This window comes from Rhinatrema bivittatum, chromosome 8, assembly GCF_901001135.1.
Source record: "Rhinatrema bivittatum chromosome 8, aRhiBiv1.1, whole genome shotgun sequence".
NCBI classification, from domain to species: Eukaryota; Metazoa; Chordata; class Amphibia; order Gymnophiona; family Rhinatrematidae; genus Rhinatrema; species Rhinatrema bivittatum.
Genome location: NC_042622.1, coordinates 208,613,880 through 208,640,496, shown reverse-complemented (window position 1 = coordinate 208,640,496; position 26,617 = coordinate 208,613,880). Strand labels below are relative to the sequence as shown.

Sequence of the window (26,617 nt, the reverse complement as noted above, 5' to 3'; positions counted from 1 at the left end):
CGCGTACAGGGGACCCCCACCCCCCCCCACCTTCTCAGCAGTAGCAGCACCGGCACACATGATCCTATCTGGCTCACCTCAGGGAACCATCGCACATCACTTCTTTCCTTCCGTCTCCTTGAGGCATCGGCGTGCCATCTTCCTCGCACCCATCTGCTTGCCTCGGGGGAAGCCCCTCCTCCTGATCTCGTGGGGGGAGATAATGCATTGACCGCCGGGAATTGTTGGAAAAGTGGTCGCAGGCCTGCAGTAGCTGCACCATCTGACGGTCGCCCCGGCTGCAGGGGGGGCTTGCGCGCAGGTAACCGGAGTCTCGCCATATAACGCGGCTTCTGTAATCCGAGCCTTGCTCTTCTTCTTCTCTCCTGCAGGCTGTGTCCCAGCTACCCTCAGAAGCTGCTGGTTCCCGTCTGGATCACAGACAAGGAGCTGGAGAATGTGTCCTCCTTCCGCTCCTGGAAGAGAATCCCGGTGGTTGTGTATAGGTGAGCAGCGCTCCTGGCTTCCTAAACTTAAAGAATAACATTTAAACCTGTAAGATCAAGGTTTCACATACAAACCATTCCTCATAATTCCTCATCCCTGTCTTCCCACCCTGCAGATGGTTAACAGTTCAACAATGAGAACTTTTTCTCTGCTATTCAAGGAGGGTATTTTTTTTTTTTTTTAATGTATTTATTTATTTATTTTGTTCTTGATCTGAGTTCAGAGACCAATTTAATTTGCAGGATTTTCCATTTTTTGCTTCCCTGTGTCCTTACTGTACTTGCAATTTGCTGTAATGCCAGAACAGTTTTGTTTTTTTTTCCTATATATGTGTCATTGCGTTAGCCGTAAAGCCCTGGAAGTTCAAAACCCACAAAGTTTGCTGTCTGCACTTTCCTTGAAGGCATTTCAGGTTTCTGTGCCTCGTAAAAGCGTGCAGTCTTGCCCCCCCCCCCCCCCATGTAGGTCAGTGAAACAAACTCCTCCTGTAGTGCCTTTTGATTTGGTATTTTGTAGACGGCGCGGCAGATGTGCGAGTCTTCACGCCCTTGTACAAGGCACTGTATATGGAAGACTTGACGTCCTAGGCCTTCTGGACGTAATCTTGGGGTTGCTTTGGGCTAAGGAGGTTATTTTTTGAGGCTCGAGTCGCGGGGGGAGTAGGCGGTATATGCTCTAACCTTTCCGGCCAGTGGCTCTCCCATGACACAGGGGGTAAGATGATTGCGATGAAAGGTGAAAAATGCTTCGATTTTTTTTCCCTGCTGCTTGCTCGGCTGCAGGCTTGTTTGCTTTCAGGATGGCGTCTACGTGGACTGTTGTGCACAGATTTCCTATGGTTTGGTATTGTTACACTACTCCAGTTGCGTAAATCTCCAAAACCAAAAAGTTAAGGGGTATGAAAGAAAATGCGTTGGTGATGGCAATGGGGTGCAGTGATCATAAGTGGGCACAACAGTATGGGAGGCTGTCACTTAAAAGCCATTGCATTTGGTCGCTGTACAGCTAGAGAGAGGGCCTCTAAATTTTAAATAGGACTGGTAGAGACCCTGTTTCGGCTCCTTGCACTGCCCCTCATTAAAGTCTATGACCGTGGTGCATCTCACAAGTGCATTGCAGTCTCCAGGATCATCGTCTTCCCCCACCATGGACCTCCACAGCTGGATCCAGTGACCAGTCACTGTGCGCTCTCTCACTCCCCCCCCCAGGCATTTGCGCAACGGAGCGGTCATAGCACGTTGCAGCCAACCGGAGATCAGCTGGTGGGGCTGGCGCAACGCGGACGACGAGTACCTGGTCACCTCCATCGCCAAGGCGTGCGCCCTGAATCCTGGCGTGAAAGCGTGTGCGCCGAGCCCTGGCGTGAAGGCGTGCGGCGGTGGCAGCGCCCGAGGAGGCAGTGACAGCGGAGACGCTGGCGAGACGGACTTCGGTATGTACACGAGAACCGGGAGGCTGAAATGGCAGTGAGGTCGATGCGTGCCTCGGGGGGGGGGCCGTGTCCGCAAGGGTGGGCTGACAATTTACTATCTTCCTTCACGCCCTCCCCCCCCCCCCCACCCAATGCTCCTACTCGTGATAGACCCCGCTTGCACCCCAGCAGACGCATGTGGACGCTGACGGCTTGGACGCGTGGCGCCGCCCTTCCTTCGGACTCGCTGGGGGCCGGGCTACGTCTTGCTAAGCTCTGCCTGAGCTTCGAGCCATTGGGGGGGGGGGGTGGGGAGGTCACATTCCATTGCAGAGCTGGGCTGCCGGGGGGGGGGGGAGGGGGGAGTCGGGCTCATGCTTACAGTGCACGGTGTCCTGCTCTGCATGGGCTCGGGGAGGTGGTGGGGAGTGCTGCGGCGTGGCATATGCAGGGAGTTACTCTGCCCTTCCCTTTGCAGATTCATCGCTCACAGCCTGCTCTGGCGTGGAGAGTGGGGTCATCCCTCAGAAGCTTCTGATTCTGGATGCCAGGTCCTACACTGCTGCTGTTGCCAACCGGGCAAAGGGCGGAGGCTGTGAGTGTGAAGGTGAGTGGGCACATGCCCCTGGGAGATGGAAACGGTAAAGCACGAATTAGGTACTTTTTTTTTTTTTTGTTTGTTTTTAAAGTTTAGAAACCGGTTTTCAAAAGGCAAAGGTGCCTATACTTTTGAATTTAAAATTTCCCAGTCTTAATTCACATGGTGCTAAAAAGTAGGCGGGGCAATAAATTAAGGTGTTCATTGCTGATATTCAGTGCCGAGTTCTTAAATAAAGGTCTTTAATATAAGTCGTCCCGGAGGCTGAAATAACGTTAGATGCCTAAGGTTACATCTAGGATGTTTAAGGCATCTTAAGGCACCTTACATTAGGCACCGAGCCGTTACTCTCTTTAGTATACAGTGCTCTCGCCCCGTGATCCAGTGCCCGTCTAGAAACGGTGTGGTCCCTGTCCTGCTTTCACGCTGTGATGGGTCCTGGGTCCGCTGTGGGTTAATCCCACTAAAAATAACCCTCCAGGACTGTGATGTGGAAGAGCTAACGGCTTTCTTTCCTTGCTGTCAGAGTACTACCCCAACTGCGAGGTGGTGTTCATGGGAATGGCCAACATTCACTCCATCCGGAACAGCTTCCAGTACCTCCGTGCCGTCTGCAGTCAGATGCCTGACCCCGGGAAGTAAGTCACCTGCGTGTCCTCGCCCGTTCCAGGTAGCACGCCTGCGCCGCTGACCAGCATGGTGGTGGAGGACGGTGGGGAGAGGCTGCCCTTGCATGTCAGAGCAGCAAGATTTATTCTTCTTTCCTTGTGGTGTCGTGCGCTCTTCTCTCTCCCTCTCGCCCTCTCTGCTGGCAACGCCTGCTCTTCTCTTCTTTGCTGTGCCTGCACTTGTCTTGCCTCCCGCCTTCTAGCTGCCTGAGGTCTTCCTGGGGGTGACGCTGTCTTCCCTCTTCTCCCTTTCCCGTAGCTGGTTGTCTGCTCTGGAGAGCACCAAGTGGATGCAGCACCTGTCCATTATGCTGAAGGCGGCGACGCTGGTGTGCAGCGCTGTGGAGCGCGAGGGTCGTCCCGTGCTGGTGCACTGCTCCGATGGCTGGGACAGGACCCCTCAGATTGTGTCGCTAGCCAAGATTCTGCTGGACCCTTACTACCGGACCATGGAGGTACAGCAGGCTTTGCCCTGTCCTATTCCTGCCCTCTTTTTTTCTCCTGGAGACCTTGCCGCAGGGCACTGCCACACGAGGAGTTTAATAGATCAGGCATCCATACCACTTCCTACCTGGGTTCCTCCCTTGGGTCCTGCTGCACCTCGGGGAAGGATTTACGACAGCAGCACCTTGATGGTGTGAGTTTCTCTTTGAGCTAATGGATCTTTCAGTGATTGCAAGTGGGGAAAGAAGTCTCCCAAATGACCTGCTGTCCACCGAGCAAATGTAGCAGACTCCAGCTTGGCGCTTCCTGGAGCTGTTGTGGGGGGTTGTTTTTTGGTTTTTTTTTTCCATACTCCAATTGTGGCCTACGTGGAGTCGTCCAGCCTGTGGCCACTCTTAGGAAGTGAACCACATGTGTGGCTTGCAGGTCTCGGGTTTTTGTGTGCTCTGATCGGTCTTGAAAGAACTTTTTTTTTTTTTTTTTTTTTTTTTTTGCAGTGAATACAGAGAACTGAGCCCTGCAAGCTCCTAGGCGCTTTCTCATGTGGGGATTGAGCCTTTTAGAGCCCCGAGTGCTTGCTGCGAGTGGTGGAGATTCCCGGGTGGTGACCCCGCCTTAAGAGCAGGAGCGTGCGGGTCAGCTACCCCCCCCCCCCCCCATCCCCACACACACTGTGTTTTTATATAAAACCCAGAGCCACTTCTAACCCTTCTTGCACCCGGGAGTCCAGCTTGTGCAACTGCAACCCTACTGTTCTGCCCATTGCAGACTGGGGCCTCTTGATTGTGGTTCTGGATCTGGTTTTGCATTCTCCTTAAGGTAACAGTAACCTATTAGTTTGAACCCTTTGGCCTGGCTTGGTCTGGTCCCAGTGAAACCTTGTTTTCCAGGGTTTAATTGAGCGCTTTCCGTTTTTTGTTTGGCTTATCTACGCTGTGATTTCACAGCGCCTTGCCAGCCCATTGAGTTGCAAGCACCCACTAATGATCCACTTCTGCAGTCTATTGCTGAAACCCCTGGACGGCACAAGGCTTGGGGGACGACCTTTCCTCCCTAGTGTGATTTGCTCAGAGTTTGGGTACGGTAGGGGTTCGGCTGCCTTTCTCATTCTGAGCCTATACCTACCTCTGTCTTCCCGCAGGGTTTCCAGGTGTTGGTGGAGACAGATTGGTTGGACTTCGGTCATAAGTTTGGTGATCGTTGTGGGCATCAGGAGAAGGTGGAGGATCAGAACGAGCTTTGCCCGGTGTTCCTGCAGTGGCTGGATTGCGTGCACCAACTCCTCCGGCAGTTCCCCTGTCTCTTTGAGTTCAACGAAGCCTTCCTGGTGAGAGCTGGAAAGCATAATTTCGGTCACTGTGTAGGTTTATATACGTGTGCGGAGTAGCTGGTGGGATTGGGTAGTGAGTCGCAGCAGGTCGTTGCGTTCCATGACGATATCCCCAGCTGCACTGAGAGACCAGGCCCGGCCAGCTGGTTATCTCCTCCTGGACTATCGTGACGACAAACCTCCGGGAGAGGGGCGGTGCTGCATGGTGGTGATAGGAGCGGCCCCCCCCAAAGACAAAATGAGACTATATGGAGATGGGCCCTGAGGCTCCTGAGAAGGATGGTGATTGGCAACGGGGCCCTGGAGAGTGAGTGGTGCTCTGTATGGTGAGCCCCGGAAAGAGGATGTGTGGGAATGGGCAATGGGGCTCTCCTTCAGGGGCTTAGCTAATGGCGGCTGACGACACCACTGCACGATGTTCTGTCTTTAACCTTTTGCTAAGAGACCACCTGAGTATACCCTGTCTAGGAAGATACGTGGTTTGCCGCAGTTTGAGCCTTGCTCTCCTGTTCTAGGTGAAGCTGGTGCAGCACACGTACTCCTGCCTGTATGGCACCTTCCTGGCCAACAACGCCTGCGAGAGAGAGATGCGGAACATTTACAAACGCACGTGCTCGGTGTGGTCCCTTCTCCGGACGGGCAACAAGAACTTCCATAATCTGCTCTACATGCCTGCAAACGAGCTGGTGAGGCCTCTGCTGCCCCTGGGGTTTCCTTTACATCCATTTTAAGTGGTGCACTCTGATCCTACCCATCCCCCCCCCCCCAATCTACCTTATAAAGTCTATCACAAACATCTGTGTTGCCTTAATCTCCTGTTTCCTTGTCCTGATGTAATCACTTCATCCATCTGGGTTTCATCGCTCTTCTAGAAGCTTCCTCCATCTTTTCCACATTCTTTTAATGCCGAGAGAGCCAAATTTTCTGGATTATATTTTGCATTTTTAGCCTGCCTCTTCTACATATAATGCTCAAGGCGGCTTACAGCATTATAAATATTCAGGTACTGTCATTCCCTTACCCAAAGTGGGTACCCGAGGCAACACGGAGAACAAGTAAATTGCCCAAGATGAAGAGTGACGTGAGGGAGGTGGAATCGGAACCCGGGTTTCCCTGGGGGTCCCCAGCCCGTTGCTCTAAGCACTATGCCAGGCCACCTTTCAAAGGCCTTATACCGGGTGAGTGCCACTAGCAAGCCTGGTTTTCAGGATATCCACAGTGAATATGTATGAGATAAATTTGAATGCACTACCTCCACAGTCTGCAAACATGCCTTATAAGTATTCGTTGTGAATATTCTGCAAACCTGACCTGTTAATGGCACTCCAGGACCGGAGGTGCCTACCTTTTGCCTTATAGTGATAATATTGCTGCATTTTTTTTCCCTGATTGCCTTTTTTTCAGCCATGCAGCAACTCTTAATGCTTTGCCGGCCGGTGACAGGCATACACTTGGATGACTAAGACTCTTATGTTGTAGTCCCTGAAAACGTATCCTAGTAATTTATAAGTAACTGGATGATCTATGTTCTGTAAGTGCGCAACCTTTATGCACATCTACAGTGAATACTCCTTCCTGTTTTTATGTAAATCGCTGATAAAAAGAACGAATATAAATAGTTGTGGCACACCACCTTCCACCCTACACCATTCAGAGCCAGTGCCCTCGGCATCCAAACAGCCAGTTTCCAATCTGCTCAGATCTCGTATCTCCTATTCTCAATCTAGTTTTCTTTTCTCTCACCCCCCCCCCCCCCCCCCGGTGCTTTTACCTCGAGGAAGGAATTTAGTTTTGCTGAACTCGGAGTGGAGGTGTGGCCTAGCGGTTAGAGCCGAAGGTTGCAAAACAGGGAAACCAAGGTTTCAATCCCGCTGATGCTCCTTATGACCTTGTGCAAGACATTTCACCCTCCACTGCCTCGGGTGCACTTAGGGTTCGATTTTACGAAGCATTTTTCCCATGGACACAGAATAGAAGAAAGCCTTAGTAAATTGTAAGCCCTGCGGGGACAGGGAAACATTTACGGTACCTGAGTACTTTGAAGTGAGCAGTCACGGAAGGGTGGAATAATAAATTTTAAAAAAAAGCAACTACTATATCCTGACACTTTCCACAGGGACTTACGTAATCTGTAAGCCGCTTCAAACACACACGGGGATGAGTTTCCATTTTCCCAGGTCTTCCTGAAATATGTATCATGCCGCCTTTAGCTTCTTATTTATAAATTCACTCCTAATCAGTAAACATTTGTATAATTTACATCAAAATTAGCAATGCTGTTGTGGTCCTTGTAGTTAGGCAATCTCTTACCTTTCCTGGCCTTGCGTTTTCTTTCTGCTGTTCTGGGCCTCCTGCCCAATGGGAACCAGGGCTGGGATTTGGTGCCACGAGTCTCTATTCACCCCCCCCCCCCCCCCCCCCCCCCCCCCGTGCACCATGTCTGATCACTGCAGTGACGAGGGGGGCTGTACACCAAGAACCCTGCAGTCACGGCTCTTGAACTATGACCCCCCGACCCCGCCCCATGGTGGGAGTGGGGCTGGGAGCACTGCGGCCCCGACATCCCAGGTCACCCCAGGGACCTTCTGCATGGGGGCGGTGCACGGCGCTAACATGGAGCATTCTCTTACCTGAGTTATTTGGAAACCCGAGATCCAGTTTTGTTTCCGAACATTTGCGCTAAATAATGGTTTCTTGAATGTTTTTTGGTTTTGGGGTTTTTTTCCCCCTTCCCGTGTTATCCCTGCTGGCATGCGCGTGCCCCAGTCCACACTGGGCTGTCTGTCGCTCGATGGGGTCACTGCCAGGTTTCCTGTTTTGTTTTTTTGGGGGGTTTTTTTTATCTGTGTTCCTCTGCCGGGGTCTGTAATGCACCTCCCGGAGTTGCTTCCCTTCAGCATCGCCTGGGCAAGAGCAGCCCCTGTCATTGTCCTTTTGTCCTGACATGGCTGGATTAGATTCAGATTTAACGAACGCTTCCTCCTTTTTGCTTACGTAACCTTTTCCGAATGTTCTGTAATAAGGTTTCCTCCCCTTTCCTAGCTCGCCGTGACTTCTTTTAAAAGCGGCAGCGTGGCCGCCGGCTCGTATGGCCTTGGGGGTCGGGTCAGGAGGCGCCTGCTATTAGCAGCTCAGGCGGGGTTAAACCTCCCCTTGCTTCTCTCTTCCCTTCTTTCATCTAAGACTCTCTCTTGCGGTTTGGAATTTCCCAAGTCCGGCACGCGAGAGCCCCTAGGCAGGACCCGGTTTTTAAGGGTATTCACGGCGACTGTCCCAGGAGGCGGATCGGCATGCTTTAGGGACTTAACTGAGCTTGCATGTTTCCTAAGGGAGGGGGTTTGCGGAGGTCCTCCAGGACCAGGATTTTGGAACCGCGGGTCTAGAGCGTTCGGGGCCCAGCGGCGCTTAATCCTGGCCTCTCCTCCATGCCCTCTCGGAGGGACGCCGTCCGCTTGAGAAGCGCGCGTTCTTATCCCACCAGAAGGTGGGTGCGGGTAACTCTGATCTTTCCCCAGACTGACGAAGCTTTCTGCTCTTTTTTTTTTTTTTTTTTGTCGTCCCTCTTGCCGACATCAGATTCTGCACCCCGTGTGCCACGTGCGGGCGCTGCACCTCTGGACGGCGGTGTACCTGCCCACGTCCTCTCCCTGCACGCCAGCTGAAGACGGCATGGAGCACTACCTGCCCCCGACTTCCCAGAGCCAGGACTTCAGCGCTCGGCTGCTGGACAGGTACAGTAAAAATACAGCCCCCCCCTCCCCCCGGTATGTGCTGGTTGCAGTGAGGGCCCTCTGAGTCCAAGTCGAAGCCTGAGGGCTGTTGGCAAGTGCAGCCCTTGCCTGGGGGGGGGGGGAGGGATGCAGAGTGTGACAGCTCTGCATCTGCTGTTTTGAGAGGGATTGATTTTGGTGGTGGTTGGTTTTTGTTTTTTGTTTGTTTGTTTTTTTGTGGGTTGTTTTTTTTTTGTGTGTGTGTGTTTTTTGTTTTGTTTTTTTTTAAACTGTTTCCCCTTCCATTGAGTGAGATTCTTCTTTTCTGTTTGGCAGGATGCCTAAAACCCGCTCTGTGGATGACCTGCTCTCTGCCTGCGACAGCAGCAGCCCCCTCACGCGTACCTCCAGTGACCCCAACCTAAACAACCACTGCCAGGACACCAGAGCCAGCCCCGAGCCCCGGTACGGCGGCAGCGAAAGGCCGGAGGCGCGGTCGCCAGCGGAGCCCGGCGTGGGGATGGGAGCAGGACCCCAGGGCACGTTGCTGCTCGGGGAGGGGGACGAGCGAGAAGTGCTCCCCCTAGGCCCCGTCCTGAAGGACGCGTTCGTTGGCTTGCCGCCTGCTGCCCCTGAGGTTCGCCCCTCGCGCGCCGGCGCGGGCTTCGGGCAGAGATGCAGCGAGGGGGACAGGCCGGAAGAAGAGGCTTCCACCTCGGGGGATGGCGCAGGAGGGGCACAGGGCTCCGCGGGGACGTTCGGCGCTGTGGCGAGAGCCTCTCCGGTCGGGCACCGCCAGGAAGCCCTTCACTGGGAATGCGTCAGAGAGCCCGCGGGTCTGAGGGACAGAGCGAGCGCGCCCAGCAGGCACAAGGACCCGGGCAGAGGCACAGCCGGCAGAGACCAGGAGTCGGCAGACAGCGGCACAGCCGGGAAAGGGCCGGCGGAGCACCCAAAGACTCACAGGAAGCAGGTTTCCCAGAGCCAGATCAGTGACTTCTCTCTCCTGGGGTCCAACTGGGAGAGCTTGCGGGGGCTGGTGTGCTCGGTACCGGGCGGAGACCCGGGACCCCGGCGAGTCCAGGCTCAGGGCTGCTGTAAGAAAAATCCGAGCGGCAGGCAGCCGAGGGCGGCGGGGGCCTGCGCGAACGGACACAACTGCTGCCCCCGGGAAGGGCTGCAGCCCTCCTGCCCTTCTCCCGCCGGAGCGCTGTGTGCCAGGGGTCCCAGGCACCGGTCCCCCTGGCCCTGGAAGCAGGCGCCGTCCGCCAAGCCGCTGGCGCCCGCCTCCCCGTCTCCCATGCCCCCTGGCTACCTGGATGACGACGGGCTCCCGTTCCCCGCGGACGCGGTGCAGCAGAGGCTGCGTCAGATCGAGGCCGGCTACAAGCAAGAGGTGGAGGTGCTGCGCAGGCAGGTGCGGGAGCTGCAGCTGAGACTGGAGATCCGCCAGAGCGACGCCCCGCTGGAGCAGCCCCAGCTTCACTACGAGGACGACTTTGTAAGTAACGCCCCCCCCCACCACCCCGGGGAAACTGGCACCGTGTGCGTGTGTGTGTGTGCACTGCAACCCAGCTGGGGGGTAGGGTGGGGGGGGGGGAGGGCGGTAACCTGTTTCTTATTTCACGAGCATGTAATGAGGGATTGTGCTCCTCCCTCCCATCCAGTGTGATGCGCCGTGGTCTGTGGCGACCTCTTCCTCTCGCTTCTGTGTAAATGTTGTAACATGCTGGGGGCAGGCGTGGCATCGCTGTTCCTCCCTGTGCTGTAAGCGTGCAACACGCGCTGGTGTAGAGAACCTTGCTGGTCTCCTCCTTCTCCACCTCTTCTTTAAGGGGCAGGTTTTAAAAGCCTATTTTGCATAGGCCCGGCGACGCGTGTATGTCCCAGGGCTTTGAAAAGTGGGCGGGGCCAAGGCCTCCGGCACAGCAGCCGGCCGGCGCGTGCAAGTTACGCCTGCCCCAGAGGCAGGTGTAAATAACAAAATAAAGGTGGTGGGGGGGGGGACGTAGTAGGGCTGGGGTGCGGGTTAGATAAGGGAAGGGAAGGTGGGGGGGGGGGGGGAGCGGAAGGAAAGTTCCCTCCGAGGGAACAGGGAAAGCCGTCGGGGCTCCCCTAGGGCTCAGCGTGCGCAAGGTGCCACCCCATTGCGAGCGCCGACCCTGGATTTTATAATCGGACGTAGGTTTGTGCGGGCCGGGCTGCGCGCACAAATCTGCGCCCGCGCGTAGCTATTAAAATCCGGCCCTAAGTGTTTGACTGCAGTTGTTGAGCCCTCCCGCTTCCCTCTTTTCAGACATGCCTGAAGGAATCTGAGAGCAGTGATACGGAAGACTTTTTCTCTGACCAGAGCGAAGACCATCTTTCCGAAGCCAGCTGGGAGCCTGTGGATAAGAGAGAGACTGAGGTCATGTCTGATTCTAGGGTCTCCGTGTGGGGGGGGGATGGGCTGTGCGTGATCAGTGATAGTTCCTGTTCATACCCCAGATCAATCCGGGAAGGTGAGTTTTGCATCCCTACCACCAGATGGAGACAGAGAATAAAAAAATTTTCAGGCACTGCTACTTAACCGAGAGTATCACCTGCAGTCCTTCAGTATTTCCCGGTCTCCAGCAGATGGAAGAGGTGCAAACCTGCTGTCTAGAGTTTGAGCTTAAAAAAAATAAAACTGGAAAATAAAGAGAAAAGAGATTTGGAGGAGGAAGAGTTCTGGAAGAGGCTTATCAAAGTGTTAGGTACCTTCGTGGGCCGTCTCTCGAGTAGAGCAGGGCAGGTGGTGGGGGGTTTTGTGATCCCTGATTTGGCTCTGCTCTCTTCATCCAGAAGGAGGGAAAGCCAGGGGTCCTGGTTCCCTCTCTCCCTCTGGGTCCTCCTCAGCCGTCAGCCTTCAGGAGCAAGGGAACTGTTCATTTTTCTTTATGGAGCAGGGCAAATTTATGAAACTCCATACGATTTTCAGTTCCCTGTACGTACCCGGATCAGTCCAGGACAGCTGGGTTTTGCCTCCCCACCAGCAGATGGAGACAGAAGAAGACTTTGCGGACTCTGTCTTATACCCCTGAGGTGCCACCTAGTGTCTGCCAGTATTCTTCTGTCTCCAGCAGATGGTGGAGGTGCAAAGCCTAGTGTCTCTCGGTGGTGCTAAGTTAGGGAGTTGGTTCTTTAGCTTAGTGCTGCTGTTGTTCTTCAGGTTAGGGATCTTGGTAGGGTTCCTTCCATTTTGGAAAAAAAAAAAGGCAGTGCAGCATTTAGCCTCCCAGGGGGTTGTCAGGTCCTGGTGGGACCATCCCCCCTGGTATTTGAGGCTGCAGAGGGTTGGGGACCCTACTTCTGCTGTGGTTCGAGGTGATGCCAGGGGTCTCGGCCACTCATCCTCGCCCAGCCTGCCGTTTTCTTCAGTTTAAAGTTTCAATTTTTTAAAATTCGTTTTTTGTCCTTGCCTGGAGTTAGGGCCTCCACCGACCGGGTGTTCGCTCCGTTTTTTCGCCGCTTTTTTGCCGTTTTTTCGGCCCGGGGGGACCGGGAAATCGCGCCGAACACCGCGGTTCTTTTTTCGGATACGTAAAAATCAAGCCCAGGGATTTGCCGTGTGGTGCGGCCTACTTACCGGGAAATCGCGCCGAACGCCGCGGTTCTTTTTTCGGATACGTAAAAATCAAGCCCAGGGATTTGCCATGTGGTGCGGCCTACTTACCGGGAAATCGCGCCGAACGCCGCGGTTCTTTTTTCGGGTACTCAAAAAATCGAGCCCGGGGCTTTGCTGCATGGTGCGGCCTACTTACCGGGAAATCGCTCCGAACTCCGCGGTTCTTTTTTCGGGTACTCAGCAAATCGAGCCCGGGGCTATGCCGCGTGGTGCGGCCTGCTCTGCCAGTGGCAGTGCGCGCGCGCGGATTTCCCGCGCTGGGATCTGCACGGCTTGTCTCTCCGGTGGGGGGAAGGCTCCTCCCGGGATGTACTGGGAAAGGAGCCTGGGCAAGGCTCCAGATCGCGTCTGGAGCCCCGGAGGCCTGATTTTAGGGAAAAAGACCCGGCTCCACCGGCTCCATTCTAGCTCATTTTAAATTTAAATCTTTTTATTAAATTTTATAGACAACACAATTTTTTTTTTTTTTTTACAAATACGTACTTGGGCAATGAATGAATTCTGCACATCGCCCAGTGAAAATCCAAGATATTGACAGCAAATGAACATTGAACAACATAATCCAGTCCCCTCCCCCTCCTCCAGTATCTGCAGTACCTTCGAGAGAATAAGATCATTATTTTCCAGCTAAACTCTCATCCCTCAGTCATTCAGAAGTGATCTCATTCAGCATTGAGCTCCGTGCCCGGTGAGGCAGTGCTTGAATGTTGTCATCCCAGATCTTCGAGTAGTCCCATATCTACTAATTCCACATATTTTCCCGTGGCACGCACATTGTATATAGCTATTTTTAATGTTGTTCATTCTGAAAGGTGCGTGCTTTTTGATATAACCATTGTAGCATTTTCTTTGCAACTAAAAGGCTCTCGCACTGGAATTGCTACATATTTTTCTACCTAGAAGATAACACTGTTGTATCAGTCTGTTTAAGCAGTTATAGGCAAATATATTCAGTTTATTAATTTATACAGTATATTAGTTGTAAAATCTATATTTTTTTTGACGATAATTAACTTTTGACTTTTATTCAGTCGCCTTAGTGCCTGGAATGGAATTAAACACCCAGGGCGAGATTTAAAATTATATTTTCATTGAACAGCAGCGCAACCTGTATCTCTTTTATGTGTGGGTACTTGCAAAGAGACAAACCAAGGGCTGTTCTGCTACATCGGACTGATGGTCCAGGAGTTGGGGCTGGGTCGCTGGCAAAGATCAGACGTGAGGTCTGAGCCCATGGGCTGAGGAGGGTCCCGAGCTTAACCTCCCCCTGTTGTTCATAGGTTCTCACTCCCAGCCGGTAAGATTATCATCTTGCCACCCAAACCCACCGGGCACAGTTTTTGACCCTGGCCAAACCAAGAAGATGAAACTTCCAGCTTAAAAAAAGATACATAGATAGAAATAGTGCCAGTAATAACTGGGCAAATTTGTTTTCATCTAAAAGCTGCAGTGTAGAATTGCAAGTGTTCAGATTTTGCATACTAAGAGCAGGGCTTCAACACAGCAAGGGGGGGGTCTAACTAGGCAGACTTGCTTTTCAGTCCTGGTGAGAGTGGGGGTCTTTCACCCAATCACAGTACAGCCCCACACCCATACTCTCCCCTCCTGCCCCTCCCTCCCCCCCCAAAAAAAATCAAATTCTATATAGCTCGTGACCAACTTTGGCCTATGTATAACATTTCACTTTTAAATTGGATTTGTTTACATCTAACTCCTGATATAGGAAGCAAATTGTAGGTTAATGTTTTTCGATGTACTTATTAATACATCATGCAGGGAGGAAATCATTTAAAGCTTTTTTTGGTTTTTAAATTTTACCTGTAGAAAAAGGCCAGTCGAAACTTCTCTCTGCCACCCTCACCTCAACAGTGGTAAACGTACCCATGGCTGAGAGTCTGTGCAGCCTTTAAGCCCTACACCTCCTTTCTTAGGGTACATTTTTGCTCCTGCTGCTGAGACTGGATACATGTTTTTGTGGCTGGCCTACGCTGAGCTTCCCTTTTGAAAATGGGCATGTGAGGCCCTGGGGGCTGTTTGAGGATTGCCCCATTAGCTTTCAATCAAAATATTTCTTTAGATGTTGCCATATTTTTTTTTTAATTAATTGTAGATTTCCTAGCAGGTAGCCAGATGGACCCAGGACTAATGGTTTATGCTCTCTTGCTAGCAGATGGAGAAGGAGTCAGGTTTCAAAGCTGATGACACCCTAGATACACCCCTGCAGTGACCTCAGCCCTTCAGTATTTCTCCATCTCCTAGCAGACGCGGATGTGTTTTCCCTATGGGGATTGCTGTACCCTTTTAGAAGAAGAAATTCTATTTTTAAATTGAAGAAAGATTGAGCTCCGCTCTCCTGCAGTGATACCTAAAGGTCCCTCCCCCAGCTGAGAATTCCTGAGGTGACTTCTTAGATCCCTCAGAGGTAGGTGTTCCTTGGTCCAGTAGTCTGTTCCTGGCAGATGCAGGAAGCCGAGCACGGCGGTAACGGCCAAAGCCCTCTGTAGTCAGACGATAAGTGCTGAGCCCAGGTAAGTTAAAAAAAAATAAATTAAAAAAAAAAAAAAAAAAAGATTCCTCCCGATTCAGAGACGTTGGAGGGGTTTTAGTAAGACTTCCTCCGGTCTCCCTGCTCGGCGTGCCATGCCAAAGTTGGTTCCAATCCCATTGGGATAAAGGGAAGTGGGCTTCCGCACTGGTTGAGCAGCCCCCAGTGGGCTAGACCCCGCTTTAGGCTCGGTAGGACACTGCGTGGTGGGCCACGGTAGCGCCATCTTGAGCATGTTTTTGTGTGTCTTCCATTGCCCACCATAGAGCATCAGTACGCGTAGTGTGTGCCAGCTCTGCACATAGCACCGCGCGCATATGTACGCGCACAACTTTCTAGGTGCAGAGTTTAGATAAAGCCAGGCGCACGGGCTGTGCGTGAGCCTTGCCATGGCCCGTGTAGCGGCCGAAATCTGTGCGTGCAAATTTTTTAAGCGTAAGCCAGCTGAACGCACAGCTACTTTCCCTAATGTCTCTGGAAGCAAAGAAACATAAGTGTCATTCTCTCTGCGCTGCTTGTCATATTAGGGCTACACAGTGTGACCTGGATTCTTACTTATATCAGCACATTGAGGAGGCCCAGGGGAGAGTTGGTCTCCCCAGACTTTGCTAAGCCCGGCTCCTCCCAATCAGAGGATGGGTCAGACACAGCCTTAACCAGAAGTACCCTGGATCTGAGTAATCCCGGGACTGGGTCTTCTATGGAAGAGGGAAATCCAGCGGCACCTACCCCAGTACATCTGGGCTAGGCATGGACCTGGCTGCCTTCTCTTGGGTGGAATTATTTCAGGGCTTTTGAGCCTTCGTACGGGAGCAGTCTGCTTCACTTGCCCCTGTCTGGATGGAACTCCAGCTGGTAAGGCCTCCCTCTCCCAGCCCTGTCGGCAGGTCTCGAAACATGCCTCGCCTCACCAAGGGTATCCCTGGCAGGGACCCGGACAGCACGGATGAAAAGAGGATCCAGATTCCTTGGAAGATGGGGAAATCCCTCCAGGTTTAAAACCATTTCGGACCATGTTACATTTTTTCTATAGAGATAAATTACCGGCCCTGGTTTTTAAAGACCCTGAAGATGCTGGGAGTTCCTGCGGCGGACTTTGACAGAACCAAAGAAGAATCCCATTCTGATTTCTCTACGGAAAGCCTCTTGCTAATTTCCAGTGCTGGAAGCCATCCAGGAGTCGATTGACCTGGAATGGGACGGCCCTGAAGTGAGTTTTAAAGATGGACGAGCATTAGAAGCTGATAACCCATTGGATCCAGCTGCGAGAGTACATGTTTCCCTAAAGTGGATGTGCTGGTCTTCACCGTTTCAAAGAGAACAACTATCCCGGTGGAGAGAGGAGTGGCCTTGAAGGATGCAGTCCATCCTTAAACAAGCCTTTGATGCAAAGCAATGACCTTATAGATTGATTCTTGTTGTGCACTGGTAGCTTATTCGTGCCCGCTCCTCTTTCGGGAGGTGGATGACTCATGGGCGAATTCCAGAGAGGTTATGGAATCCGCTGCTGCCATATTAGTTGATGCGAGCTCTGACCTAGTCCGTACCTTCGGCCAGAGGTGTGGCCTCAGTGGTAGTGGCCAGAAGACAGCTATGGCTGTGTAATTGGTCAGCAGACGCAACCTCTAAGGTGAGCCTCACAAAAATGCCTTTTAAGGGATCCACTCCTCTTCGGAAGCAAATTGGAAAAGCTGGCCAGTAAATGGGGTGAATCTCCAGTGCCCCTCGCCTATGAGGGGTTGATCCAGGGGCTCCCAATGCTTTCGGCCCTACAGAAACTCAACTTTTCAGAGGTCTTGGTCCTTTGGGAGGTCTCGGTCTTTTCGGAGTAGACATCCAAGAGAGGGGCAGGTTCGGGCTCTGGTCCATCCTGAACCCCCTAATGAAGTTTTGCCAACCCACACTTGGAATGAAGAACTAAGGGGTGGACTGTTCCTGTTCTACCAGTGGTGGGTCGAGATCACTTCGGACAAATGGGTACTGGAGGTCATACGGGAAGGATATACACTAGAATTTTGCAGTACTCCTCAGGATTGTTCACGATGCCTCCTTGCCATTCCCAGCATAAGAAGCAGGCAGTGAAGTCCACCTTGGTAAAGCTCCTCAGGTTGAGGGTTATAATTCCAGTACCTGGGCACCAGGAAAATATGGGACGTTATTCAATCTATTTCATTGTACCCAAGAAGGAGGGTTCCTTTCGCCCCATGCTGAACCTCAAGAGTGTCAGCCAACATGTACGAGTAATTCATTTCCGCATGGAAACTCTGCACTCTGTGATAATGGCCGTACAAATGGGAGAATTCTTAACCGCCCTGGAACTTTGAGGCTTACTTCATATTCCAATCCGGCAAGATCGTTTGTTTCCTACGCTTTGCGGTGCTGGGCCGCCATTATCAGTTCCGGACGCTGTCTTTGGTCTTGCGACCACCCCCAGAACATTTTCCAAGATTATGGTGATTGTAGTAGCAGCATTGAAATGACTGGTTGATCTGGGCAAAGTCCATGGAAGAGGTCTCCGGGTGACCAACAAGGTGATCTCCCTGCTTCAGGAATTGTTGGTTGTAAACATGGACAAGGCAGTCTCAAACCCTCCCAGTCCTTTGAATATCTGTAGTTTAGTTCGACACCAAGAAGGGCAAGGTCTTCCTCCTGTCCACGCGGATAAGTAAGCTTATGTTCCAAGTGCGTCAGTGGTGCTATCTTCAGTTCCTCGGTTTGATGGCGTCAACCTGGGAGGTAGTACCGTGGCAAGAGCACACATGCGACCACTTCAACGCTCCCTGCTGTCATGTTGGACCCCACTGTCCCAAGGCTACTTGATTCGCCACCTCCTACCGATGGAAGTTTGCTCTCTGCTCCAGTGGTGGCTGCAGGAAGCTCATCTGGGCAAGGGTGTAACCCTGTTCCCTCCAAACTGGCTGGTCCTCACGACAGATGCGAGCCTCCAGGGCTGGGGAGCTCACTGTCAGGAACTGATGGCCCAGGAGCGATGGACTGAGGAAGAGGCACTCTGGAACATAAAGCCCAGGCAGCCAGATTGGCATTTATTTATTTATTTATTTATTTATTTATTGTTTTTGTTATACCGAGTTTCATGATAGGCATCACATCAACCCGGTTTACAAATAACAAGGAGTGTAAAGCATAACGTAACGTAAAAAACAATATTTTCAATAAGAACCTTGAACTTTAAATACAGTGAATCAGAAAAAGGGAGAGGGAAAGTTACAAAAAACAAGGAAAATAAACTTGGGATGGAAGGGGAGAAATTGAACAGCACAATATTTACATTTCAGCCTATTGATACATTAGAATAGCAAGTGAAAAAATAAGACTATGAAACGGTACATAGGTAATCAAATGAATAAATATGACAGTTGTGAATGGTAATAGTATGATAAATATTCAGCAGGAATTAGTGAGAGAGGGTTTGAGGTTGGTTGATTTCTACAGTTCAGCCACATACTCCAGGGGCAAGCAGTCTGCATAATATTGGATAATGCAACAGTAGCCTACATCAGCTGCCAGGGGGAGCCAAGAGCCTGCAGTGTCAAAGGAGATAGATCTCCTTATGGAATGGGCGGAAACACATCTACACATGATCTCGGTCTCCCACATTGCAGGAAAAGACAACATCAGAGCAGACTTTCTATAAGCAGGGAGAGTCTGGATTCAGGAGAATGGGCATTGTTGACCAAAGCCTTTCAGCTGGTGGTAAATTGCTGGGGACTTCTGTCCATCGACCTACTGACCACATCTCACAATGCGAAGGTTCAGTGGTGCCTGGGTAGCAACGCTCTCGTTCAGACCTGGCTGGAAGAGGACTTGCTATACGCCTTCCCTCCTTGGCCCCTGCTGGCAGGGTCATTCACAGAATAAAGCGCCACAGGGGATTAGTCCTACTAGTAGCCTCAGTTTGGCCCAGGCATCCATGGTATGCAGACATGCGGAGACTCCTGGTGGAGACCATCCTGTGCCTCTCACCATACAGGGAAGTGCTTCATCAAGGACCGCTCCTTCATGAGGAGCCATCTCAATTCGGTCTTACGGTTTGGCCCTTGAGAGGGCTCACCTGATTAAGCATGGATATTCAGCGGCAGTAATTGCCGTCGTACTCCACGCGTGGAAGTTCTCTACGTCTTTAGCGCAAGTTCAGCTCTGGAGAGTATTTGAAGCCTGGTGCAAGGAACACAATGTTTGACCTTGGATGGACAAAATCCCACTAATTCTGGAATTTTTACAGGACGGCTTGATTAAAGGTTTGACCCTTGACTCCTTGAGGGTCCAGGTAGAGTCTCTCCTGTTTCAGGGGTGAGGTGATTGGAACCCACCTGTCGGCTCATTCGGATATGGCCCATCTTTCTGAAAGGTGTAAAGCATCTCTGGCCACCCCTACAGTGGTTGGTTCCCTTGTGGAATCTTAATCTAGTATTGGAGTTTTTGGTAGGGCCCTCCTTTCTTCTGCTGTGCAGTCTGTCCTTGCACTTGTTAACCCTGAAAATGGTGTTCCTGATGGTGATGTGCTTGACTTGTCACATCTCTGAACTACAAGCATTGTCGTGTCAGGAACCATTCCTCCGGATGACTCCAGGAGCGTTCCAACTTCGTATCATTCCATCCTTCTTGCCTAGGGTAGTCTCAGAGTTTAATTAGACTCAGTCCATTTCTTTGCCTTCCCTTGATAGGCACAAGGACACGGAAGAATGCCACCTCCTCCGCCATTTTAAATGTCAGGCTTTTGGTGCACTATCTGGAAGTTTCAGAACCGGTCCACAAGACATCAGCTTTCTTGTTCTTTACGGTTGAAGGAGACAGGGTGAATCAGCTTTGTGGGCTACCATAGCTCACTGGATCAAGGAGGTGGTCACGGGAGACTGTATAGAGGCAGGAAAGCCATTACCCTTTCAGGTTAAAGCTCATTCCACCAGGGCTCAGGCAGTCTCCTGGGTGGAAGCTAGACTGCTATCTCCCATCAGCATCTGCTGAGTGGCGACAAAGTCCTCTTTACATACCTTCTCCAGGTTCTATCACCTGGATGTATAGGCCCAAGAGAATTCAGCCTTTGCAAGAGCGGTATTAACTGGACTGTGGGCAGCCTCCACACCGATCCGGGAGTAGCTTTTGCACATCCCATTGGTCCTGAGTCCATCTGGCTAAATGTTAGGAAGTGGAGAAATTCCTTACCTGATAATTTTGTTTTCCTTAGTGTAGGCAGATGGACTCAGCATCCTGCCCATGGCTTCCCAGAAACGGTGCCAAGGAATCGCCCTGGAAATAAATATAAATTCCAAGAGATTACGGGTAAACCGTCAAGCAGTCCCTAGATCAGGGCATCTATAATCTTGCTGGGATTCAGTGTTTGGTTGAGTACAGTTACGGTTATCCATTTTTAATCAAGTTTTAAGCAAGTTTTTCAATAGTGTGTCCACAGTGGCTTTTAAAGAGAATACTGAAGGGCTAAGATCACTGCAGGGTGTATCTAGGGTGACATCAGTTTTGAAATCTGACTCAGTCTCCATCTGCTGGCAGGGGAGCATAACCCATTGGTCCTGAGTCCATCTGCCTACACTAAGGAACATGAAATTATCAGGTAAGTAATTTCTCCATTATAAATTTTTAAATACACCGTGTGTGTGTGTGTAATGTGTATGTTCTGAAAGGCACTAATAGGACAGAGGCAAGACAGGTGTTATGCTTGTGTGACCAGATGTGTGGGCATGTAGGGGATTGGGGGTATACATTCACACCGGGATGAATTAGTCCTGGAGCAGTGTTGGAGATGTGTTCAGCTGAATGTGAACATACTGGAGCAAACTCTGTGTGGAGATGCTGGGATATACCTCATGGAGTGTGCACAACAGATGTGCTTTTATTACATATTTGTGGGAGATGTGCATGCATTACCCTGGTATGAGACAAACGCGTCTGCACTTAGGATTGCAGAATTCAATCAGAAGGGGTAGACATACATGCATCATAGTACAGGGGATGAAGACAAGAGTAGTATCATCCTCTGGTAAGCAAGTCACTGCAGTGATGTGGGGCCATTGTCTGTACTGTCTGCATGGCTGTTTTTATGGGGGTTTGTACAGCGGGTTATGTTGGAAGTGGGGTGGAGGGTGAAAGACTACTGAATTGGCCTTGCAGTATATTTCGTTGATATGATGTTGATGGTGGCTGATTTCTTCCTGCAGGTCACACGCTGGGTGCCCGATCATATGGCCTCGCACTGCTTTAACTGTGACTGTGAATTTTGGTTGGCCAAACGCAGACATCATTGTAGGTAAAAAAAAAACAAACAACCCCCCCCCCCCTTTTTTGCATTATTACAAACTGAACGGCATGGCACTGTCATTGTTGCAAACACCCAATGGCTGCCTGCACCTCCTCCAGGTCGCCGGGATTTGAGGGCTCCTAACTCTCGAATGTTGCGCTCGGTGCTTGCTCAGGATTCCTCAAGCTTTCACTTTCTCTTGTCTTCTGCAGGAACTGTGGCAATGTCTTCTGCGCCAGCTGCTGTCACCTGAAGCTGCCGATCCCCGACCAGCAGCTGTACGACCCTGTCCTCGTCTGCAACTCCTGCTACGATCACATCCAGGTGTCGCGTGCCAGGGAACTAATGAGCCAGCAGCTGAAGAAACCCATTGCCACAGCTTCCAGCTGAAAGCCACAGCTTTGTGAGCCAAGCACAGGGGCGCCCGAGCCACCAGATACGAGCTCACCCTCGCCCCTCGAAGCTATATAGGAGGAGGTAGTGCGTTGAACAGCCATGTGGTATTGCTTCCGGAGCAAAACCGAGGCGAATCCACCCTCAGCAGCAGCTAACTGATCACTGGGGCCTGTCGAAACGAGATGGGCGTGTTCTGCAGTGTGTCCTCCACCAGCAGGAGCCAGCAAGCACAAGACTGTGTGTCCCAATTACCATTTCGTGGGTTTGTCGTCTTGCGTGCAGCGAGGCCTGACATCTTCAGCATGGTTGGACCTGGGAATCCACTTCTGAAGACTCTGTGGCCGCAGCGAAAGCCTGCAGGAGGAAGCGGATGGAACTGCTCCTTAACGTAAAATTGCCCCAGACGTTAAAATTTTAAAAATCCATTTCCGGAGTCTTGATGGCAGGGGGACCTATCGGAACTGGTCTCCGCCCCCCCTCTCTCCCACCCCCGAGTCCTGAAACGGACAGGCTGAAGAAGATGTGGCACCATACTGGCATCCTGCCCTGCACCTGTGTGTGGTGTTTTTTGTCCTGTGGTGCTGCGCCGTCCTGCCGTGCTTGTGATTGAAACACACCCCCCCCTGCATGGAGGCTCTTTTCAGTAGTTGAGCTTTGCAGAGCTGCCTCGGCCCCCGTCTTTATCCTTCTGTGACTGCTTCATCACGTAGAGGACTTGCAGACTTTTTTTTTTTCTCCTTTTCTAAAGGTGCAGCGCTGCATTGGATCCACCAAGAACCTTGTTTCGTTCGCTTTCCAAGTCTTAAGTGCTGCGCAGTTTTCAGAGCGGTGCTAAAATTATCCATACGTAAAAACGGAGAGTGGAGTGGGGGGAGGGGGGCGGGGAAGGAGAGGAAGAGGTGCGTTGGGGTAACCTAGAGGGGAAAGGGAAGCCACTGGGGAGGGGAAGGGTAGAATAGGATTATATCACTGGGGAGGGGGAAGGGTTAACTCCTTGGAGGTGGGAAAGCCCCCATCTCCCTGCATGTACCAGTGGTTTCTCTTGGTGGACTTATGCTGGTGACTATAGAGCTTAAGCACTTGGGTGCTATGTGGATAAATGTCCTATAACTATAAATGCTGCTAATCTATTTTTTTTTTTGTGCACTTAACCAGTGTGACCCACATAGGGGACAAAACATTGATACCAAAATGAGAGCATAGAGAGGATGCATTGAGCACTCTGCCCTCCTGACCTTCCGGTCTCCCTCCCTGCATTCCTTTCCCCTGCCGCTGCCAGAAGCTTTAAAGCCGATACCCTGCTCGTTAATCCTCCCATTGTCCCCAGGAGCCTGGAGTGGGGGGACACAGGGGAACCAGGAGCCCTTTCTTGTCTGGCGCTGGGATGGGTTCCTGCAAAGCTCTGGGATCCCACCAGGCGTGTAACTGTGCAGAGGATCCTCTCCACGAGGAGAGACCACCTTACTGCAACAGGTCTGTAGCATGTCACGAGTATAACACGACTATAGCTGTTAGAACAGGCTTAGAAGTCATGTGTGGCATTGGGTGACCCGATCAGTGCTCCCCCCCCCCCCCCCCCCCCCGTCTGTAGAGAGCTGGATCTGTCTCATCCTTTTTTCTCTGTTATCTGTAGTGCGCACACAGCAGGAAGGGAAATGCGCTTGCCTTTGGGGGGTGCGGAGAGGGAGGAGGCAGGAGTGGGGGCACAGACCTGTCTTCACAGCGCTGGCAGTGCTTCCGGAAAAAACCTCGGCTCCTTAACTTTTTTTCCCCACTGTGGAAGAGTTGCAAAGAGCTTGCATCACTGGGAATCCATGGCAGACTAGGAGGAAACATCACATTAATTTATAACCATCACAGTAATGGAATTGGTGACAGGTGCTGGTGATTAAAAAAAAAAAAAAAAAAAAGTCTGTTCAATCTCATTGTGAAAAACTTGAAATGTGCTGTAAAAATTAAATACAGTTCCAAATTAAACATATATATTAGTGCTGCTTGGTTGGTTGCTGTCCTTACCCCGCCTCTTAGCATAGGGCAAAGGGACCCGACCTCACGTTCCTTACCGCAGTGGCAGTACCTCAGACCTTCATTGGGGTGTCCAGCTGTCCACTTTGGCAGTCCCTCCAGCAGGGCAGGGGTGTTGGGGAGCATTGCATGTGGTGCTGAGGTTGTGCTGGAGCACACAAAAGCTGTCTTTAAGGAGCTGGACCAAAGGGAGTGCAGCCTTTCTCAGACCTAGCATGAGCTGATATCACCAGAAGACCCGAGGGGGAAGGAACCTGGGGCTTGACAGGTGGTGCCCAGGCGGAAAGCGTGCCCTGTGCCTGAGCCTGGCATGTGCAAGGGAGAAAGAGAGCACAAAGCTGCAGAAACCCCAGAGGTTAAATCTGATGGGTCAGCGGGTAGGAAGTACTTCTAGTCCGAGGGAGGGGTTAAACAAAGAGTTTGTGAACTTCTTGGCCCACCCGGTCCTCCCCTTTCCTCTGCTTGAAAGTTGGAGACAGAGCTTGCTACCAGTGTCGTGTCAGTTGACTTTGATGCAGCCACCCTGTGCACCCCAGCCTTTCCCTGTGCCCCTCTAAGGTTGCATGCGACTGAGTACAGTGTGCGGTATAGCTGCCCTAACCACCACCTGCTTTTTTACCATTGCCCTCACACCCCTGTCCTCTGACGTTCCCTTCCTCCAGCTTCATATCAAGATCTCTCACCTTTCAAACATTATTATTTTTTTTTTTTTTATAATAAAATGAATGCACTTGCTTGGTTGAAACCTGCTACGCTTTTTTTTTTCTTTGTTTTTTTTACATTGCTATTACATCTCCCCTTTCCTTTTCCTGCAAGCAAATACATTTTAAGTTCCTTAAACCTCTGTGTAGGGTTTGTGTTGTAGCCCCTTTGGCTCTTGGAACCACGTCCATCCCTCTGTCTCCTTATGAAAATACAACCACCAGAACTGGACGCAGTCCTCCAGGTTCGGTCTTGCTGGTGACCCATACAAGGGCAATGTCACCTCCTTTTTCCTGCTGCTGGTGCATTCAGTCACGCCGTCGCCGTTCCCCACTGCTGCTGTGCACTGAGTGGCCGCCTTCTGCTGGTCTGAGATGGATTCAGGTCTCCTCATGATGAGCGACTATTTCCTAGCATGTAGCCAGATGGACTCAGGACCAATGGGTATTGTGCTCTCCTGACAGCAGATGGGAGACGGAGTCAGATTTCAAAGCTGACGTCACTCTACATATACCGGTGCAGCAGCTTAGCTCTTCAGTATTTCTCCATCTCCACAGCAGATGCGGACACTATCTCACACACGAGAATAGTGTTAGTAATCGGAACAACGAAGAGAGAAAATCTACCTTCAAGAAGATCGAGCCCCACTCTCCTGCGGTGAAACCTAAGGGTCCCTCCCCCAGTCGAGAATTCCTGAGCTGATCTCCGCTATCCCTCAGAGGTGAGCCTTGGTCCCGGCCTGGACTTAGCCCCCAGAGTGGCTTAATGGCAGCGGGTGCACATCCGAGCTCGGCGGTGAAGGTAAAACCCTCTCCCTCCGCAGCTGGAGACCGTTCGATGCACAAGCGGTAAGCGACGAGACCAGGTAAGAAGGAAACTTTACAATCAGGTCTCCAGAACTCGGATCGCTGTACCGACTCTGCTTCCGGTGAGTTAAAAGGGAGCACCGATCGGGTTGAGCAGCCTTGGTTAGGCTAGGGCCCGATCCGGTGCAAGGGTCCATACACGTGGAGACCCTTAGGGGGGCGCCATCTTACACGCGGGGGTCGTCGGCGCCATCTTCCCTTCCCCCTCGACGGTACGCACAGGATCTTCCGGCGGCCGATGCGCATAACTTGTGCGTATCCCATAGTCACACGCATAACTGCGCGCGCAGCAGTGCGCACAACGGAGCCGCGTGCACATAACCACGGCCACACACAAACACTGTGCGCATAAATACGGCCGCACACAAATTCTCACACGCAGTGAAACTTGTGCGCTTACACACAGATTCAATGGCACCGGCGTCTAAGAAGGCCAGAAGGCACTCAGTTTGCACAGCCTGCCACGTATGAGCCGCGCAGACTGACTTAGTCCTGCCTGTGCCCTCAGGCAAAGAAGCCCAGGGGAACGGACCCCCACTGTCGGAAGGGTCCGGAACTACTGATGATTGCTCCCCAGACCTACATACCTCGACATGGCCTCCCCACAGAAGGACACATCTGGGGCCCCTACTCTACCCCCCCCCCCCCCCCCCCCCGGGATCAACATGGACCCAGGGACCTTATCCTGGGTGGAATTCTTCAAAGGGCTGCAAACAGCCCCTGCCGCGCACCAGGCTCAACCCAGGCCGGAAGCACAAGATCCTCCCGACACTACTCGGATGCCTCGACAGGCCTCGTCTAACCAAGAATTTCCCTATTAGGGGTCCAGGCACCTCCGTGATGAGAGTGATTCCCTGGAAGAAGGAGAAATCCCTCCAGGAATGGAACCATGCTTCGCTTCTTCCACAAGGATGAATTACCAGCCCTTGTTTCTCAGACTTCGAAGATGCTGGGCATTCCGGGCACAGACCCTATGGCGGAACCAAAGAAGAACTCTATCTTGGTGTCCCTTCATAAGGCCTCATGCTACTTTCCTATGTTAGAAGCCTTCCAGGAACTGATTGACCTGGAATGGAATGCTCCAGAGGCCAGTTTCAAAAGGGGGGGGGGGGGTTCTTGGAAGCCCTATATACCCCTGGACCCTGCGGCCAAGGAGCATCTGTGTTCTCAAAAGTGGACTCTATGGTCTGTGCAGTCTCAAAGCGAACAACGATTCCCGTTGAGGGAGAAGCGGCATTGAAGGACAGACGACTGGAGTCCATCCTTAAGCAGACCTTCGCAATAGCAATGACACTGCAGATTGCTTTCTGCTGCGCACTGGTGCCACGTTCCTGCTTACTCCTCTCGAGAGACGCAAATATGGCCAGAGAGACGATGGAATCTATGGCATCCTTCCTCACTGATGCAAGCTCAGCCAGAGGTGTTGCCTCGGTAGTAACAGCCAGAAGACAACTATAGCTACGAAATTGGTCTGCGGACGCGACATCTAAAGCAAATATCACGAGAATCCCCTTAA

General features: G+C 51.7%; 1 protein-coding gene across 3 annotated transcripts in view; it reads left to right on the top strand.

Annotated features, from left to right (window-relative positions):
* MTMR4 (myotubularin related protein 4) overlaps positions 1-23,443 on the top strand; it is a 50,044-nt gene extending 26,601 nt beyond the window's left edge. For all 3 annotated transcript variants that reach the window (XM_029612838.1, XM_029612841.1, XM_029612839.1), the window contains 12 exons: positions 372-485; positions 1,695-1,918; positions 2,376-2,504; positions 3,022-3,133; positions 3,423-3,618; positions 4,749-4,934; positions 5,453-5,623; positions 8,514-8,668; positions 8,984-10,148; positions 10,944-11,054; positions 21,033-21,121; positions 21,325-23,443. In XM_029612838.1, the coding sequence (XP_029468698.1) occupies positions 372-485; positions 1,695-1,918; positions 2,376-2,504; positions 3,022-3,133; positions 3,423-3,618; positions 4,749-4,934; positions 5,453-5,623; positions 8,514-8,668; positions 8,984-10,148; positions 10,944-11,054; positions 21,033-21,121; positions 21,325-21,502 (2,830 nt within the window). In that variant the 3' untranslated portion in view covers positions 21,503-23,443. The remainder of the gene's footprint in view (positions 1-371; positions 486-1,694; positions 1,919-2,375; positions 2,505-3,021; positions 3,134-3,422; positions 3,619-4,748; positions 4,935-5,452; positions 5,624-8,513; positions 8,669-8,983; positions 10,149-10,943; positions 11,055-21,032; positions 21,122-21,324) is intronic.
* The last annotated feature ends 3,174 nt before the right edge of the window (positions 23,444-26,617 follow it).